At 41.2% G+C, this 15,673-nt stretch overlaps 1 protein-coding gene across 1 annotated transcript in view; it reads left to right on the top strand.

Annotated features, from left to right (window-relative positions):
- Nucleotides 1–15,673, top strand: part of UNC13A (unc-13 homolog A) — a 167,104-nt gene that overhangs the window by 136,038 nt on the left and 15,393 nt on the right. The window contains exons 35-37 of the mRNA XM_087702672.1: nucleotides 590–713; nucleotides 9,969–10,007; nucleotides 12,238–12,267. Coding sequence (XP_087558798.1) covers nucleotides 590–713; nucleotides 9,969–10,007; nucleotides 12,238–12,267 — 193 coding nt within the window. The remainder of the gene's footprint in view (nucleotides 1–589; nucleotides 714–9,968; nucleotides 10,008–12,237; nucleotides 12,268–15,673) is intronic.

The raw sequence follows: 15,673 nt of genomic DNA, 5'->3' as shown, positions 1-15,673 counted from the left end.
TGGGCAGAAAAAGGTGTGTCTTATACTCTGAAAAATACGGTAGGTGAAAACCAAGGGCCTTTCAGAGTCCGTTTTCACCAGATGTGTCAGCATGATATTTCCAATAAAGCTATTCTTTGAGGAATCTACCTGTCTCGGAGTTTTTGCTTGCAAAGGCTCTATTAATTGGAACCCTGACAGGCAAAAGTTTCCATACCTGCAAAATAAAAATCCAGGGGGACATTAGATGATCACAAAGAGTGACATTTCCTATTCCTCTTTGCTGCCATCTATGACTGCTTGGACTTTGCAGTCTAAATCAGTAGAGAAGGGGACATGGGGGGCTTCAACTCCCGTTCTGGCAATCTCAACTGCCGTATGATTTCTAGGACCGAGAAGACGCTTGGAGAAATTTTATCCATGTCAATGCATGCACATAAATAGGCATTTTCTTGACCACCCCTCTCCAAGCAGCACATATGATACTTGGGCCCAAATTTGTGCATCCTATTCCAGGCCCAAAGTATTTGGGACTGTCACATTCGTTTAGCTGTTATCCTTAAAAATGCTCATCCTCTTCTTTGTTGCATTAACCTTTTTTTCATCCTAGCTTGACTCTCTTTGCCAAAATTTGTGAGAAGACTGTCCTGAAACGAGTGCTGAAGGAACTCTGGAAGCTTGTCATGAATACAATGGAGAAGACAATTGTACTTCCTCCACTAACTGACCAGACGGTGAGTCCTGCTAATAAGGGATGATCCTCTTTCTGATCCCTGCAACCAAACTTCCCAATATAATGGAAATGTGGAAAACTAGACATTTTGTGTAAGGGGCCAGCTTAAAAGTGACTTGGTATTCTGTCAAAAATATCCGCTGGCCATATACTTCAAATAAGATTCTCAACTTGGATTTAAAATGGGTACATTTTGGGACCTCGTTGTTCAGATGTTTATTTCACATGAACAAAATGCTGTAACTTTTATGATGTCTCTAAAAGCTTGGCTCTATTTCTGCAAAGGTCAAAAGTCAAACTTTGTGGGAGGGGCTCAGGATTCTTGTATGGCCTCTTCTATGGAAGATAAATGGAACTAGAGTAAAATGGAATAAGATGTTATACTTTTCTTTAGACCTAACTCATCTCCTAAAATATAAGAATGGAGAGTGCAGAGATGAGCATTGCTCTGTCTTCCTTTGGATACTGTTCTCCTTCCCCTACTTTATTTAGAGGGGACTTTCTACAGCAGGGGCCAAGATCTGTGGAAGTTCTCCATGCAATTCTGAACCTGGGAAACGAGGTTTGAAATGCCAGGGGAGCTTCCATAAATAGATAGATCTCCATTATGGGTGATTCTCTTCTACGCTTGATAGGTGATGAAGATAGGACATACAGTATATGATCCTTTGGAAATGCGGATTCTGTCTTGAGCACATGATTTACATTTGTGTGCAGTGTTGACTCTATGGTTCTTCTGAGCTATATGTAACTATTTCTGTGAATCAATCACAGGAAGTGTTAGGATGTCCCAGACTTTTCTCAATTTTTCTAATTTTAGGAGGCCATTCTGCCCCTAAATTGCTGCAGTAGGCCTGTTTGAAGCTGCTTTCAACCAATTCTCTGAGCTCCTGTTTTAAAGGGCTAGGATGGGATCTAAACTGACTGAACTGGAAAGAGATTTTAGGAGTAGTTCTAGTGGCTTGCTTACAGTCTCCCCATGTCATAGTTGGATAACCAAGGTTTCATATAGCTAGCCTAACTCAGGAAAAGAATAAACCCCAAATATCAGTGTGGAAGCTACAGTTGCATCAGATGCATCATTTTCAAAATGAACAGATAAGTTTCTGGATTGTTGTTTTTTTACACTGCAGATGGTAGCTGGCGTGACTAAATGTTCCTCTCTTCAAATTAAACAAATAACTCTATAGAAAACCAGGATTTCTGGATCAAAGACTAGCTTATTTTTCACTAATATGCAATTACACATTTCAATGAGAGATTGGGATTCAGAGAGGCTTCATCTCCAATCTAAGAACACATGGGCACACTCCCCCTTTTCTTTAGAAGAGTGAAGCTCTTTAGAAAAGAGGAACCCTCTGGAGTTCCAATTTAGGAAACGCTTGGAGACAAGCGATGCAGAAATGGGACAAAGAGGATGTGAAAGCAAAAAAATTACTTACACATGGTAGTCTTCCTCCTGGGGTATATAAACAGTGGTTTATAGCTATGAACGTTGTAGTGAAGAACCCAGTGGATAAGGCTGAGGGGGGAGTTCTCAAGAAGGGCGTTTTTTTGGAAATCGCAAAAAACCAAAAAATCCACTGAACCGAAACGGAAAGATTTGAAAAAGTGGGTTGTTCAGGCTCTGAAAACAAATAGATACAGGTAGTCCTCGACTTATTTATTTCATTAAATGTTATGTCGTACTTCTCTCCCATAAGCTGACTCTGGGCAGCTTACAAGTTATAAAACAAAAATAATTAAAACATTAAAACTACATAGGTTAAGGTTATGGCCATTATGAACACCAGAACCTCTGTTGCTAAGTGATGCCATTGTTAAACGAGGTGCGCCTGATTTTACAAACTTTTTGTCCTGGTTGTTAAGCAAACCACATGGTTGTTAAGCAAACCACATGGTTGTTAAGCAAACCACATGGTTGTTAAGCAAACCACATGGTTGTTAAGCAAACCACATGGTTGTTAAGCAAACCACATGGTTGTTAAGCAAATCCAACTTTCCTCATTGACTTTGCTTCTCAGAAACTAGCTGGGAAGATCTCAAATGGCAATCCCCTGTCTTTGGGTTGCTGCCACCATCATACACACGTTGGTTGCCAAGCACCCAAATTTTAACCGTGTGACTGCAAGAGGATTGTGTACAGTCATGAGGACCGGTTGTAAGTCATTTTGGCAGCTGCCAAAAAAGCCAACACAGTTCTAGGCTGCATAAAAAGAGGGACAGAATCAAGATCACGTGAAGTGTTAATACCATTTTATAATGCCTTGGTAAGGCCACACTTGGAATACTGCATTCAGTTTTGGTCACCACGATGTAGAAAAGATGTGGAGATTCTAGAAAGAGTGCAGAGAAGAGCAACAAAGATGATTAAGGGCTGGAGGTTAAAACATATGAAGAACGGTTGCAGGAACTGGGTATGTCTAGTTTAATGAAAAGAAGGACTAGGGGAGACATGATAGCAGCCTTCCAATATCTCAGGGGTTGCCACAAAGAAGGGGAAGTCAAGCTATTCTCCAAGGCACCTGAGGGTAGGACAAGAAGCAATGGGTGGGCACTAATCAAGGAGAGAAGCAACTTAGAACTAAGGATAAATTTCCTGACAGTTAGAACAATTAATCAATGGAAGGACTTGCCTCCAGAAGTTGTGAATGCTCCAACACTGGAAATTTTAAAGAAGAGATTGGATAGCCATTTGTCTGAAGTGCTGTAGGATTTCCTGGCTAAGCAGGAGGTTGGACTAGAAGACCTCCAAGGTCCCTTCCAACTCTGTTATTCTATTCTATACTTTTTTCAATGCCATTGTTAACTTCAAACAATCATTAAACAAATGGTGTAAGTCGAGGACTACCTGAACTCCAGAGAGTGCAGGGATATTCTTGCAGCACCTGTCAGCAACTGAGCTGATGAGAGCTGATGAGACCCAATTTTCCTTGTTTTGGGGAAGCAAACAAAGACAGCGCTATCCTGTCCTGCCTTTGATCCAAGGTGATTGCAGGCACTGCCGGAATATTCAGTAAAGAATATGATTGCTTTACTTCCTATTTATTTAACCTAATTTATCTTGTGGTCCATTACCTAGACTCCATCAGAACAGGGTTGCTTTAGGCATGATTTTTCTCCTAGTTCAGTGATGGTGAACCTTTTTCTTACAGCTTGTCAAAATTGTATGTGCGCTATTGTGCATGCATGCATGCCCACACCAATTCAATCCTCTCCCACCCATGTGCACATGTGCGCATGACCCCCCCTTGCATGCCACACAACACACACACCCAGCCTCTTGAGGCTTCTATGAAGCCTGGGGAGGGCCAACTGGAAGTTCAGGAACGTTCGGTTGTCCCATTGCAGGGGTGGCTTCCTGCTCTTCTATAGAAGAGGTTCCACAAATCTACAGTGCCGTTTAGAACCGGTTCCAGCTCCCTCCCCCCACCCGTCCGCACATCATCAAGATGAAGAGCGAGAGGAGGAATTCTCGAGTTGAAGTCCACAAGTCTTAAAGCTGTCAAGTTTGAACACCCCTGGGGTTTTTTTTTCTAAAGGGTTAGGGGTGCAAGGGTCTTGTAACTTGACAGCTTTAAGACTTGCACATTTCAATGCCAGAGTTCCTGAGCCAACATGACTGGAGGAGGAATTCTGGGAGTTGAAGTCCACAAGTCTTAAAGCTGTCAAGTTTGAACACCCCTGGGTTGTTTTTTAAAGGCTTAGGGGTGCAAGGGTCTTGTAACTTGACAGCTTTAAGACTTGCGTGCTTCAAATGCCAGAGTTTCTGAGCCAACATTTTGGTTGCTAAGCAAGAGCATTGTTAAGTGCGTTTCACCACATTTTACAAGTTGGCCATGCCCACCCAGTCACATGACTGCCAAGCCACTCCCACCCAGTCACATGGCTGGCAAGCCACTCCCACAAAGCAGGCCACACCTACAGAAGAGGTTCAAAAATTTTTGAAACCCACCACTGGCCCATTGGGGCCGTTTTTCGCACTCCCCAGCCTCCAGAGGCTTTCCTGAAGCCTGGGGAGGGGGGAAATGGTCTCCCCCGGCCCTCCGGAAGGGCAAAAAATCAACTGGCTGGCACGCACCAGAGCTGACAGCTGGTGTGCCAGCAAATATGGCTCTGCATGTCACCTGTGGCACACGTGCCATAAGTTCGCCATCACGATCCTAGTTCAATGCTTCTCAAACTTAGCAACATGGAGACGTGTGAATTTCAGCTCCCAGAAATCCTTAGCCAACATGGGAAATTCTGGGGGTTGAAATCTACACATCTTCAAACCACTGTAGTTAAGAATCACTGTCTTAGGCAAAGTCAACTTCTAGAGGCTTGGTGTGTATGTTTCCGTGTGCAAGGTTTTGAGAAATTCTGAGATTGGCAATTAAGGGAAAATCAGGGCATAAGTTAAATTTCCAAATTTTGAGAATCTTAACTTTCCTGTTGAAAGGATATAATTGAGAGAAGAATGGGGCCAGGATTACTAAAGGGGAAATACTTGGGTGTGGGTTGTTGGTTTTTTCCCTTCAGCCCAGCCAGAACACTCTTTATGTTTCAGCTTCCTTAGAATCCTTCAAGCTTTCTAATTGCAAATTGGGTGGGTGGGTGTAGGTGATTTGGGAAGCAAAGAATAGGAGAACTGTTTCTTGGAACAGAATAGTTTTCCTTAGTCTGATATTGCAATGGACCATAACGGCCCATAACAATGGACCGCCTGCTGCCAATTACCTCCACTAGACCGATTAGATCCCACAGATTAGGCCTCCTCCGAATTCCACCCGCCGGCCAGTGTCGACTGGCGACTACCCGGAGGAGGGCCTTCTCTGTGGCTGCTCCGACCCTCTGGAACGAACTCCCCGTGGAGATTCGGACCCTCACCACCCTCCAGGCCTTCCGCAAAGCCCTTAAAACCTGGCTGTTCAGACAGGCCTGGGGCTAAAGAACTATTGCCCCCCATCTCGAATTGGTATGACTGTTGTGTATTTTAAATTATGTATTGTTTTTGTGTCGCTTTAATTTTCTGTTTGTATCCCCCTTCCCTGGTTGAGTTGTGAGCCGCCCTGAGTCCCCTTCGGGGGAAAAGGGCAGCATATAAATAAAATCAACATTCAACATTCAACAACTTCTTCATCCTCAGCCAGACTGAGTTTTGGGATATGTTGTGTGTGTGATGTGATGTAAGAGAGCCTGGAAAGTATAATCCAAAACAGCTGGAAGGTGAGAGATTAGAAAAGGAAGGAATGAAAGCTGGATGTGACTCATCTCATTCCTCCTTTGCATTCTTCTCATTTCACTTTCACTGAAAGTTTCTTTGCACCTAAGATGGACTAAGGAATATACTTTTGTTGCATCTCTACAAATACATGAAAAACAACTCAACCTTCTTGTAAATGCATAGAAAAAAATTCGCTTCATCAATTTCTTTCTAAAGCTGAGTTGATGAATACTCAGTAATAAAATTTTACAAGCCAAGAATTTAGTCGTGCATTGACTGGCCAAGTCCCATCATGCCCCTCCTCTAACTGGTTGATTTTCCCCAGGAGATCCTCAGGTGAGGACATACCTTTCAATATCCACGTCTGCTTTCAAATGGTCTTTCTAAAAATGCCACCCTAATTTAAAATAAGCATGAAAGTTGTGTCCCTGCCCTTAAGCTGATGAATTGTGTCATTGAATTAACGGAGGTGTGGAACTTCAAGCTTAACTCAACTGACTTAAATCAACGTGGTTTTTCTACAGCTGCCAGTCGTTCTTCATATCTGTGATATTCTCTGATGGGACAACCCTTCTGCATTGTACAGGGATGTCCCCATCAGTTCTCTGGTTGTGTTTCAGGAGGGGCTGTTGTATTTGTGGGAAGCGGTGGGGGTAAGAATAAGTTGGGTGGGGACACAATGGATATGAAGATGATGGCCTACTCATGGTTATTCTTTCTAATTGCTCCGCTCCTCTCACCTTGGCAGATGATTGTAAGTACGGCAGGTCACCCCTGTCTCTCATATTTGTCTCTCTCTTCTCTCCCCCCCCCCCCCCGCCCTGTCCATGTGCCTTGCGTCTAGTATCTTTCCTACCCAAAGTAATTTGAGCTGGTTTTTCTGTTGTTCTGTGGTGGCTGCCTACCTTGTCCCCGTGCCTTATCTATCTGCTCCTGCCCCTTCCCAGTGCCTTTGCCTTTTCTTGTTCTGTGCCCTCTTCCCCCTTGTTGCTGAGCTGCTTCGCGCCAGCTATGACGTTGTGGTGGAAAGTCTGTCCCTCACTGTCGGAAGCTGTAATGAGGTTTGTTTCCTGGGAAGATGGGAGGAGGGAAGGTTGGCTCTTGCCATTGAGTAACCAGAACCAGGCGTTCAAGTCTGCCTGTGAGACTTTCACAGGAAGGGTGAGGAAGTCCATTTTTGAGAAGTGCATTCTTCAAATTCAGTCTCCCTTCCTCTTACCTTCTTTGGAGTTGTGAAGGAACAACTTGTCTGGTGAAAATGTTCCTCGCGTATGGGAAGATAAAGACTTGGGGGAACCTTGGATGAAGAAGACAACAGATCTCAAATAGTCTGTGGTGGGCACCTTGCTACAGAGACATTACTCTGCTATGGCCCTAGAGTAGGGACATGTCATGAAAAGAGGACATGTCTACCACACTTTATGTCATGCAAGCTCTTCAGAGTTAATATTTGAGACTTACCATCCCCAACCTGATTTCCTCTGGATTTGGTGGCTGTGCAGTGCCCAGCATTCCCAGCCAACATGCAGCCCATCTCTAAATAGCATGCATCTAGTAGACATTAAGTTAGTTAAGTCTGTTTTATGTTTTGGGATCTTAGCTACTAACTCTTCCAAGGCACATAGGCTGAGGGGACATATCAACAAAGTGCACACACTGTCATCAAATAACACCACCACCACCCAAACACCTAAACACATTTTAGTACATGGATCCACTCATATTGCCAGGCCTTCCTGGTCAAGAGGTCACATTTGCACAGTTTTTATACTAACCTGGGTATATCACAGTTGGTTAGAGTTAAGGTTTAATCCCATCCTCCTTTGAAGACTGTATCATTTCAGTGATTTCACATTATTTCCCAAAGGGATAGACAAAAGCATTGTCCCTTCTCAATGCCCTGACCTTCTAATTTCCTTTAACAGATCCTACATGAAGCATTTAAGGTGCCCATCCCTTCCTTAGCTATAATTCTGTAAATTCAACCTTCTCTAGCCAGGTGGTCTGCAGGTATGTTGCATTATAATTCCTACCATTCCCTAGCCAAGATAGCAAATATTAAAGTAGATTATTACTAAATATATCAAGAGGACATCAGATGAAACCATTTTAATTCAGTTGTATCTAAGGAAATACCTAGACAAACTTTTAGATTATAGATTTCTGCAGATCTGTCCTGCTAAAGAACACCGCAACACTTCCCACAAAAAGTTCCAAATCCGCTAAATCTCTGTGCTTTCTCTGAAATTCTGATGGAAGGAGTGAGAAGGTATACAGACAGAAGTTATGTTCTCACAAAAATGCTTAACACAATTTCTAAACTAACCCGTTTTCCAGGATCACACAAAACACTAAATCAATACACTGATACACTAACATTAACCAAACATCTAAAACACAAAAAAACCTATTTAATACTTTGTGCAGTATAGATGCCACCTGAATCAGTATGCTGTTACTCATAAGCCCTTTCTCATCTCTTACAAACAGTATTCCAACTCCTTTGATCCATGTGCTTATTGGAAATAAATGCGGATTGTCAGTTTCCTCCTCCACCCCTACTGGATTTCTGGGTTTGCAAAGTGGTGGCAATTAGTTTAGGAACACAATTGATTGTGGCAGGAGCAACAATGAACATTCAAATATAGTAGCACCAAGAAGCCAGAAGTTGGTTAGTTTTTTTTCCATCCCATCTTTGCTACGTCATTTGCTCTGAAATCTAGTTTTTAGATTTGGCCTCTAGTAAAAGAGACTATTGAGTAAGGTTGGTCTTTGATCTGATTTAGCGGCCAAGGTCTTAATCTTAATCATAATCTTCAGTGTAAACAGAGGTCAATCATTGAAAGATAACCATTATCACAATGGTTTACCCGATAAGCAATTTTACATATTACCAATGGATTTGGTAAGTGGAATTGGCAAATAAACATAACTTGTATTTTACCTTTATATAAAATACAGTATTTGATCATTAAATAAATGCATTTTCTGAATTCATACAATAGATGAACTATCAGGTAGGCTAGGCTTAATAGTATATATGACAGATACATACCAAGACCAAGCCAACATTAAAACTAACTAACTAACCAAGATTAACACATTTGAAGATATCTACTAGGTTGCCATTTTAAGCATATTGTGTGAACAGAACTAGTAAAGGTATGACAGCTTCATTCATATTATACACGGCTATACAATGATGGGGCAGAATTTTGATAATTCTAACAGTTGTAGAATTTGGAAGAAAAAAGGAAGAGGGATCCAGTTAGCTAATGTTAATATGGTAACATAATAAAATAATAAAAGCAATATGAAATCCAAACCCAAACAGTACATATGAGCACAACAGTATTGGAATATCCAAGGGCACAAATCTATCATTGCTCACATTTTCTTTTGAAGAGCTCATTTATCATTAGGTGTTGAAAAATCAGGTGCTAACATGTCCTCAAGGTGCCATAAACAAGAAACAATATTTTTGCCCCCTGCCTCCAAACTCTTAAAAGCTATGAAATGCAAAGCAGATGGGTTGACTCTACTTGCAGATATCATGGGGCCAAGGGCTTTATAGCTCAAAACCAATATTTGGACTAGAATTCTGTTGACCACATTGCGTGGTTGATCACAATGGCATTACATGACTCCATTCATCAATAAGAAGGCTCCCCTATTTCAAACTAACTGTAATGTATGTGTAGTCTTCCAAAGCAGGTTTCTGTTGAGGGCATTGCAGTAGTCCAGCTATGCAAGCAAGAATATTTTCTCTAGGGCTGGGTGTCATCAGTCAATTATTGTGACCTATATCTATTTCTGACCAATCTGGGATGCTGTTCAAATGAGAAGTGATTCTTTGGGGGCAAAATGCAGACTCAGTGCCAGGTTTAGCCTATATCTTCTGATGATGCTGTTCTCTAGAGATAATCCCAGGGTAATGGAGCTTGAATATCTCCCCTTCCTTCCCTGACTCCTTTTTCCTTCTGATACCCCTATCTAGACATGTTTCTCCTCTTCTTCCATATTGATCAATTTGTGATATTGTTTCTACAGGGAACCCTCTTAAGAAAGCATGGCAAGGGAACTGAGAAGGTAATGAGCCATTCTCATTCTTTTGTCTGTCTGTAGCAAAAGGCCCAACTGACATTAACTTCTATCACCGACTCACCGGTTCAGCTGAAATGTTTAAGGAATCAGTTGCGGTTTTGACATCAGTAAGGGTTGACCATTGTGTTTCATAGTTTATGTTGTAAAGATATATACTGTTGTGTGTCTTTGATTTGATTGTCTGGGGAGGGGCTGTTTAGTGTAGTACCATGGATTTTGTCTTCTAAAGCAGGGGTTTCCAACCTTAGCAACTTTAAGCCTGGAGGACTTCAACTCCCGGAATTCTGGGAGTTGAAGTCCTCCACGCTTCAAGTTGCCAAGGTTGGAGAGCCCTGTTCTAGAGGACCTTTATCTGTGTCTATACTGTGCAGCAGCAGCTTGCATAAAGTGATATGTGTTCAAGATAGTCAATCTGTAATGCCAAGGGAAGTAGAACTCCAAAATTGTTACCTCAAGGTTCCTTATCCTCTTAATTTTGACGGAGGAGAGATAACAGGGATGGAGGTAGCAGCTAACTTGGAGATGCCACTGTTATGCACGATATGTACCTCCATACATCTCTGGTAAACAGATCGGATCAGTTTGTCTTGCATTCCAGCCACTCACCTATCAATTTTAACCAGTGCTGTCCATGGAACAAAAGACAGGCCTGTGGAAATTTTTAATGGGACAACTTTTCCACATCATTCTAGATCAGTCCATGTTGGAAAGATTGCCTGATAAAAGAAGAACATAATATGAGTGCTGTATGTACATTGTGCACAGAGTATATGCAATGAAATCTTGGCTCTGCTGAGAAATAAGCCTTGGTGAGTTCAGTAGGTCTTGCTTCCAACTAAATGTACTAAATACCACAGATAAACTGTTTCTCACCCTTAGTAACTTTAAAATGAGTGAACTTAAATTCCCAGAATTCCCCAGCCAACCATGCTGGATTGATTGAGAGTTGAAGTCCACACATCTTAAAGTTGCCAGGACTGAGATAGATAGATAGATAGATAGATAGATAGATAGATAGATAGATAGATAGATAGATAGATAGATAGATAGATAGATAGATGGATGATAGAGATTCATTCTCAATAAATTCATTCCCAAAATTCAAATTTCTGGTGGTATTTTTAATTTTGTTGGATTTTTTATGCATTTGCTATCACCATTGTGTAAATGGATTCATTGATTTTTCTTCTGTAAATTGATTTATGCTTATTGAGGGTATTAATTAATTAAGAGTATGCTGTGTGTGAACCAATTGTCAATCACTGCTGAAGCATGCACAGCTGTATCAAGATCAACCCTTCTTTCCTCAGAGGAATTAAGAGGCTGGAGCTTCCCTTATTTATAACCAGATGTTCAAAGCAAAGAGTTGTGATTTGAATAAGATCCATATATTTGCTGTTCTGATCTTGACTCAGAAAACAAAGATCGAATCAATGGTGTTTATTGAAGACATCATTTGCTTCCTATTAATTGTCACTTATTTAAATCTGTGAGGATTTAAATCTGTTTTGACATTGTCATAATTTGGCCCTAAATTAGATGATTTCCTAGGGCAGAGATTTAAGCATGTTATGTGTAAAGTTGATACATGAGTCTTAAGCCTGCCTATATTCCAAAAACTGAATTAGTTCTTATCATAATTTTAATGGGAGATACTACCCAAATTCTGACTGGTCTGGGTTAAATATCCAAAAGGAGAAGTTTAGCAGACAATTAGGAGATTAACAGAAGACTCCTACAGAGATGGAAATTTTTAAAATTTAGAACAATTTTGGATCATGAATAAAGACTATGAAAACCATCAAGGAGGAGAGGAATTCCAAAAGTATCCCCATGAATTCATAATAATTAATCTGTTGGAAATCAGATCTAAAGTTTATCGTTAAATTCAAACAAAAGAGTCGTTTTGGCAGATATGTCATGAAAATTCTCGCAACTCTGGTTTATTTTTTCTTAATTTCTGTTCCACCCATTCAAAATAGCAATGCAGATCAATCTTCCATAAAGTGGTCATGAAATTTACTATAAAAAAAGCTTTCCTCCAGATCTGATATTGTCCAGGTGTGTTAGTAACTCTATTGTCCCAGCCATCGTGGTCATTGAGGAGATGACATCTGATGTCAGCATGGTTGTGGGGAAGAGAAGGTGTTGTTGTATTGCTATCATGGGTTTTCTAGATGCTGCAATCATACCAATAGTACTGTTCTTTCCACAGACTAGGGTGAAGCTCCCCAGTCACACTGAAGTAAGGATTCTACATTTAATTCTTAGTCTGCTTCATCTATTTTGTTTTCTTGCCTATCCTCCCCGTAAAGATCTCCCACCTCCTGGTCTTTCTTTCTTGTGGTCATTTGAATCCTTTGTCCATTTGTCTCTCTTGTCCTTCTTTCTTACCAGAATTTGCTACCTGGAACTGGCTGCTCTTTTAAAACCTCGTGTGTTTGTTAGTCTCTGTTTCCAACCAAAATCCCAAGTAATTGTTTAATATTTTCCTTCTGAAATCTTTTGCTCAGCTTGCTTGCTTGATTGTCTGCATGTGAGTGGGTTGCGGGAGGGCAAGCGGGGGGTTGGGTTGGGTTGGTTTTGAGGGCTGCAGAAGACATCCAAACCATAGGGCCTAAGAGGGAAGGATGATGATGTAAAACCAAGTATGTGGGAAAATGATTGAATAGATGGGGCAGGAATCTGTTACGAGCAAATGAGACTTTTCAAGAATGTGGGGGGGGGCTCTCAGTGTTGCTATATAAAATGTTTGCATCTTGGTCATCAGTTGAAAAGATTCCTTGTGCATAGTTGGGAGAAAAAAAGAATATCTCCTTTCCTTGGGAATAAACACATAATATGAAGGCTTCAATTGACCAAAGCTGGGGTAGAGGTTAATACATAACGACTTGCATAGCAACCACCATAAAAATGGCAACTTGAAATATAAGAGGAATAAACTGTAAAGTGGATGGATGGACGGATGGATGATAAAATGATTGATTATATTGGATGTCTGTGAAACAAATGGAAAAAAGGATTAATAGATCCAAACGAAAGCAGTCTACCCATGTGGAATGTAATGGATTTTTTAAAAAATCATTTTATGGGGCACTGTGAGGTAGAATGGGTCCAAATTCAAATTTTAATCTGATCTTTTCAGAAAGTCAGATTATTACTAATTCAAATTCTTTCTTTAAAACCTCCTATTCATATTCAGTCAATAGTGGCAAACTAATGTCAAGAGATAACGGATCAAATGGGTTCTTTAAACCATTATGAGTTTAAAGCACCATTTTGTTCCAAAGACCAAAACATATACAACTCCAACCGCCTTACTCTTTCAAGTTGGCCCCATTCACACCAGGAGTTGGTCTGATGTTGTCAAAGGATGTTAGGAGCTTTCACATGGTGCTGCTGGCTGGGATGCATAAAACATTATTCCGTTGATTGTTAGGGTTTCCTCTTTATATAACCACAGGGAGGAATATGTAGCCTGGTTGTGTCAAGAGTCCTTTCCTGTAGTGTTTATACGTATATGCAGTAAATACCGAGAGAAAGAGTGTAAGCAAAGTTGTGTTAATGGAATTGTGGCACACATGGATATAGCCCCAAGCCTCTGAAAAGGCCCACACTGAAGGGAAACTAATACTGTAGCTCCCACTATCCAAGAGAAAAATAATCTGAATTTATTTTGTTGTTATTGTTCTTATTCTTATTATTCCTTCAATCAGAGATACAAAGCAGGCAGAACAAGCTTCTGCAACTGAGGCTACGTTTAAAAAAAAAATCAGCCTCAGGGATGCAAGGAATCTACTGGTATTGCTGAAGTTTTACCAAGGTTGATACATCAAACATAGTAATTTCTTCCAGCTTTAGTGGAGAGATTTTATGGCACAGTTTTTTAAAAAAGAGGACTTAAACCAGTGTTTCTCAACCTTGGCAACTTGAAGATGTCCGGACTTCAACTTCCAGAATTCCCCAGCCAGCGAATGCTGGCTGGGGAATTCTGGGAGTTGAAGTCCGGACATCTTCAAGTTGCCAAGGTTGAGAAACACTGACTTAAACCAAGCAGAAATATTTACCTCTTGTTCTGTTTTTCTTAAAAACGGAAATTGAGTGCTGCTGAATTTTATTCGAGCTATTTGGAAGAAATGTGCCTACTTGCAGTATCATAGGATCTTCTTATGAGGTTGGCTTTTATGAGGTAAAAATCCTGAGTAGTGCTGTAATCTCAATCATCTCAGCTTGGGACCAGGTGCAGAATTCATTGTTCAAAGAGATTTGGTTTCATTTCCTTTCAGCAAAACCTCTAATCTTCAAAGAAGCAAAAGAAGGATAAGATTCAAGCTAAAAGTAGGAAACCTTCAGAAAAACTTTCACAAGTTAGAAAGCAGCCAAAATTGGCCCATTTTGAGGGTGAAATGATCACAGTTTTTAGATAGGGAGAAACACACATGCTTGGGGTCAGTCTAAGGCTTGTTTGTTGGCCAAATAGAATAATATTGTTTGTGTTTGCATAATTGTTTGGATGAACCTAAAACAATGGGCAACAGAAGACTCCAAAAGGCATCCTTTTATCTCCAATACGTTTAATTTGATCTCAGAAGTAGTGTAACCAATAATACCATGACACCAGAGCAGTGAAAACCCAAAGTTAATTTGTGCCAAAAAAGAGAGAGAGAGAGAGAGAGAAAGACTTTTCAACTTTAGTCTAAATATGAGCTCTCTGGCTTTAATGCCACAGATGCCATAGGTGGCACGCGGAGCCATTTGTTAGGGCATTGCCCTGTTAGCTCCAGCTTTGCCCTGTTAGCTCCAGCTGACTTTGGCCTTCATTTGGGGTCGTTTTTCGCCCTCGCAAAAAACAATCCAACATGCAAATGGACTTTCAGTTTGCGCGTTGGGCCATTTTTCGCCCTCCAGAGGCTTCAGGAAAGCCTCCCGAAGGCTCCGGAGGGCAAAAAACTGCCCTATTCGCAACCTGGAAGTTCGGGAATGGGGTTGCACACAAATGCGAGCAGGGGGGTTGCACACGCATGTGCACGGGAGGTTGCACGCATAGAATTGTGGGTGTGGGCACACCCGCGCACAACCCCCTCCCTGCGCCCCCCCCCACACGATGGGGAAAAGGTTAGCCATCACTGCCCTAGGTTGTCCTTTAATGCCCCCATCACTAACACATAGAAATGCCGGACGTCAAAATATTTGGTCCTGTCCATTTCAGGGGTGCTTTGGAACCTCAGAGTGGATTGGTTGCTGCAAGGGGTCTGTGAGTTGCCCCCTCCTGCTCCAGAGACTGGGGGGGGTGGGTGTTTCTGAAATAATGAAGGGGCATGAGCTGGATTTTGTTGTGGTTGGCAATGATTCAAAAAACAGTCTGGGTAGCCACAAGATGCAGTATCGAGAGTCTCTTATTAGGAAATTTGGATGTATAAATTATGGCTTTCAAAAGCCCTCTCTCTCTACTAGGCATTTTGTGATTTATAGCAGAACGTATGCATATTCCACCAGTGGAAACAGGCTGCCTTCATATGTACGGCATTATCAGTAATGTTGCAACTGTCAGGAATTGAATATGTATGGAAGAGGAGGATGTCATTTATGTTATTTAAGGTTCAGGATCTCTCTTGGAAATTTATTCAAGTGGTAGGAGCCAGGACTATTCT

The sequence above is a fragment of the Thamnophis sirtalis genome, unplaced genomic scaffold, assembly GCF_051295495.1.
Source record: "Thamnophis sirtalis isolate CommonGarterSnake01/CBP01778 unplaced genomic scaffold, rThaSir2_p1.2 scaffold_1, whole genome shotgun sequence".
Taxonomy (NCBI): Eukaryota; Metazoa; Chordata; class Lepidosauria; order Squamata; family Natricidae; genus Thamnophis; species Thamnophis sirtalis.
Note: the sequence above shows the minus strand (reverse complement) of the source record. Positions and strands in the feature narration are given on the sequence as shown.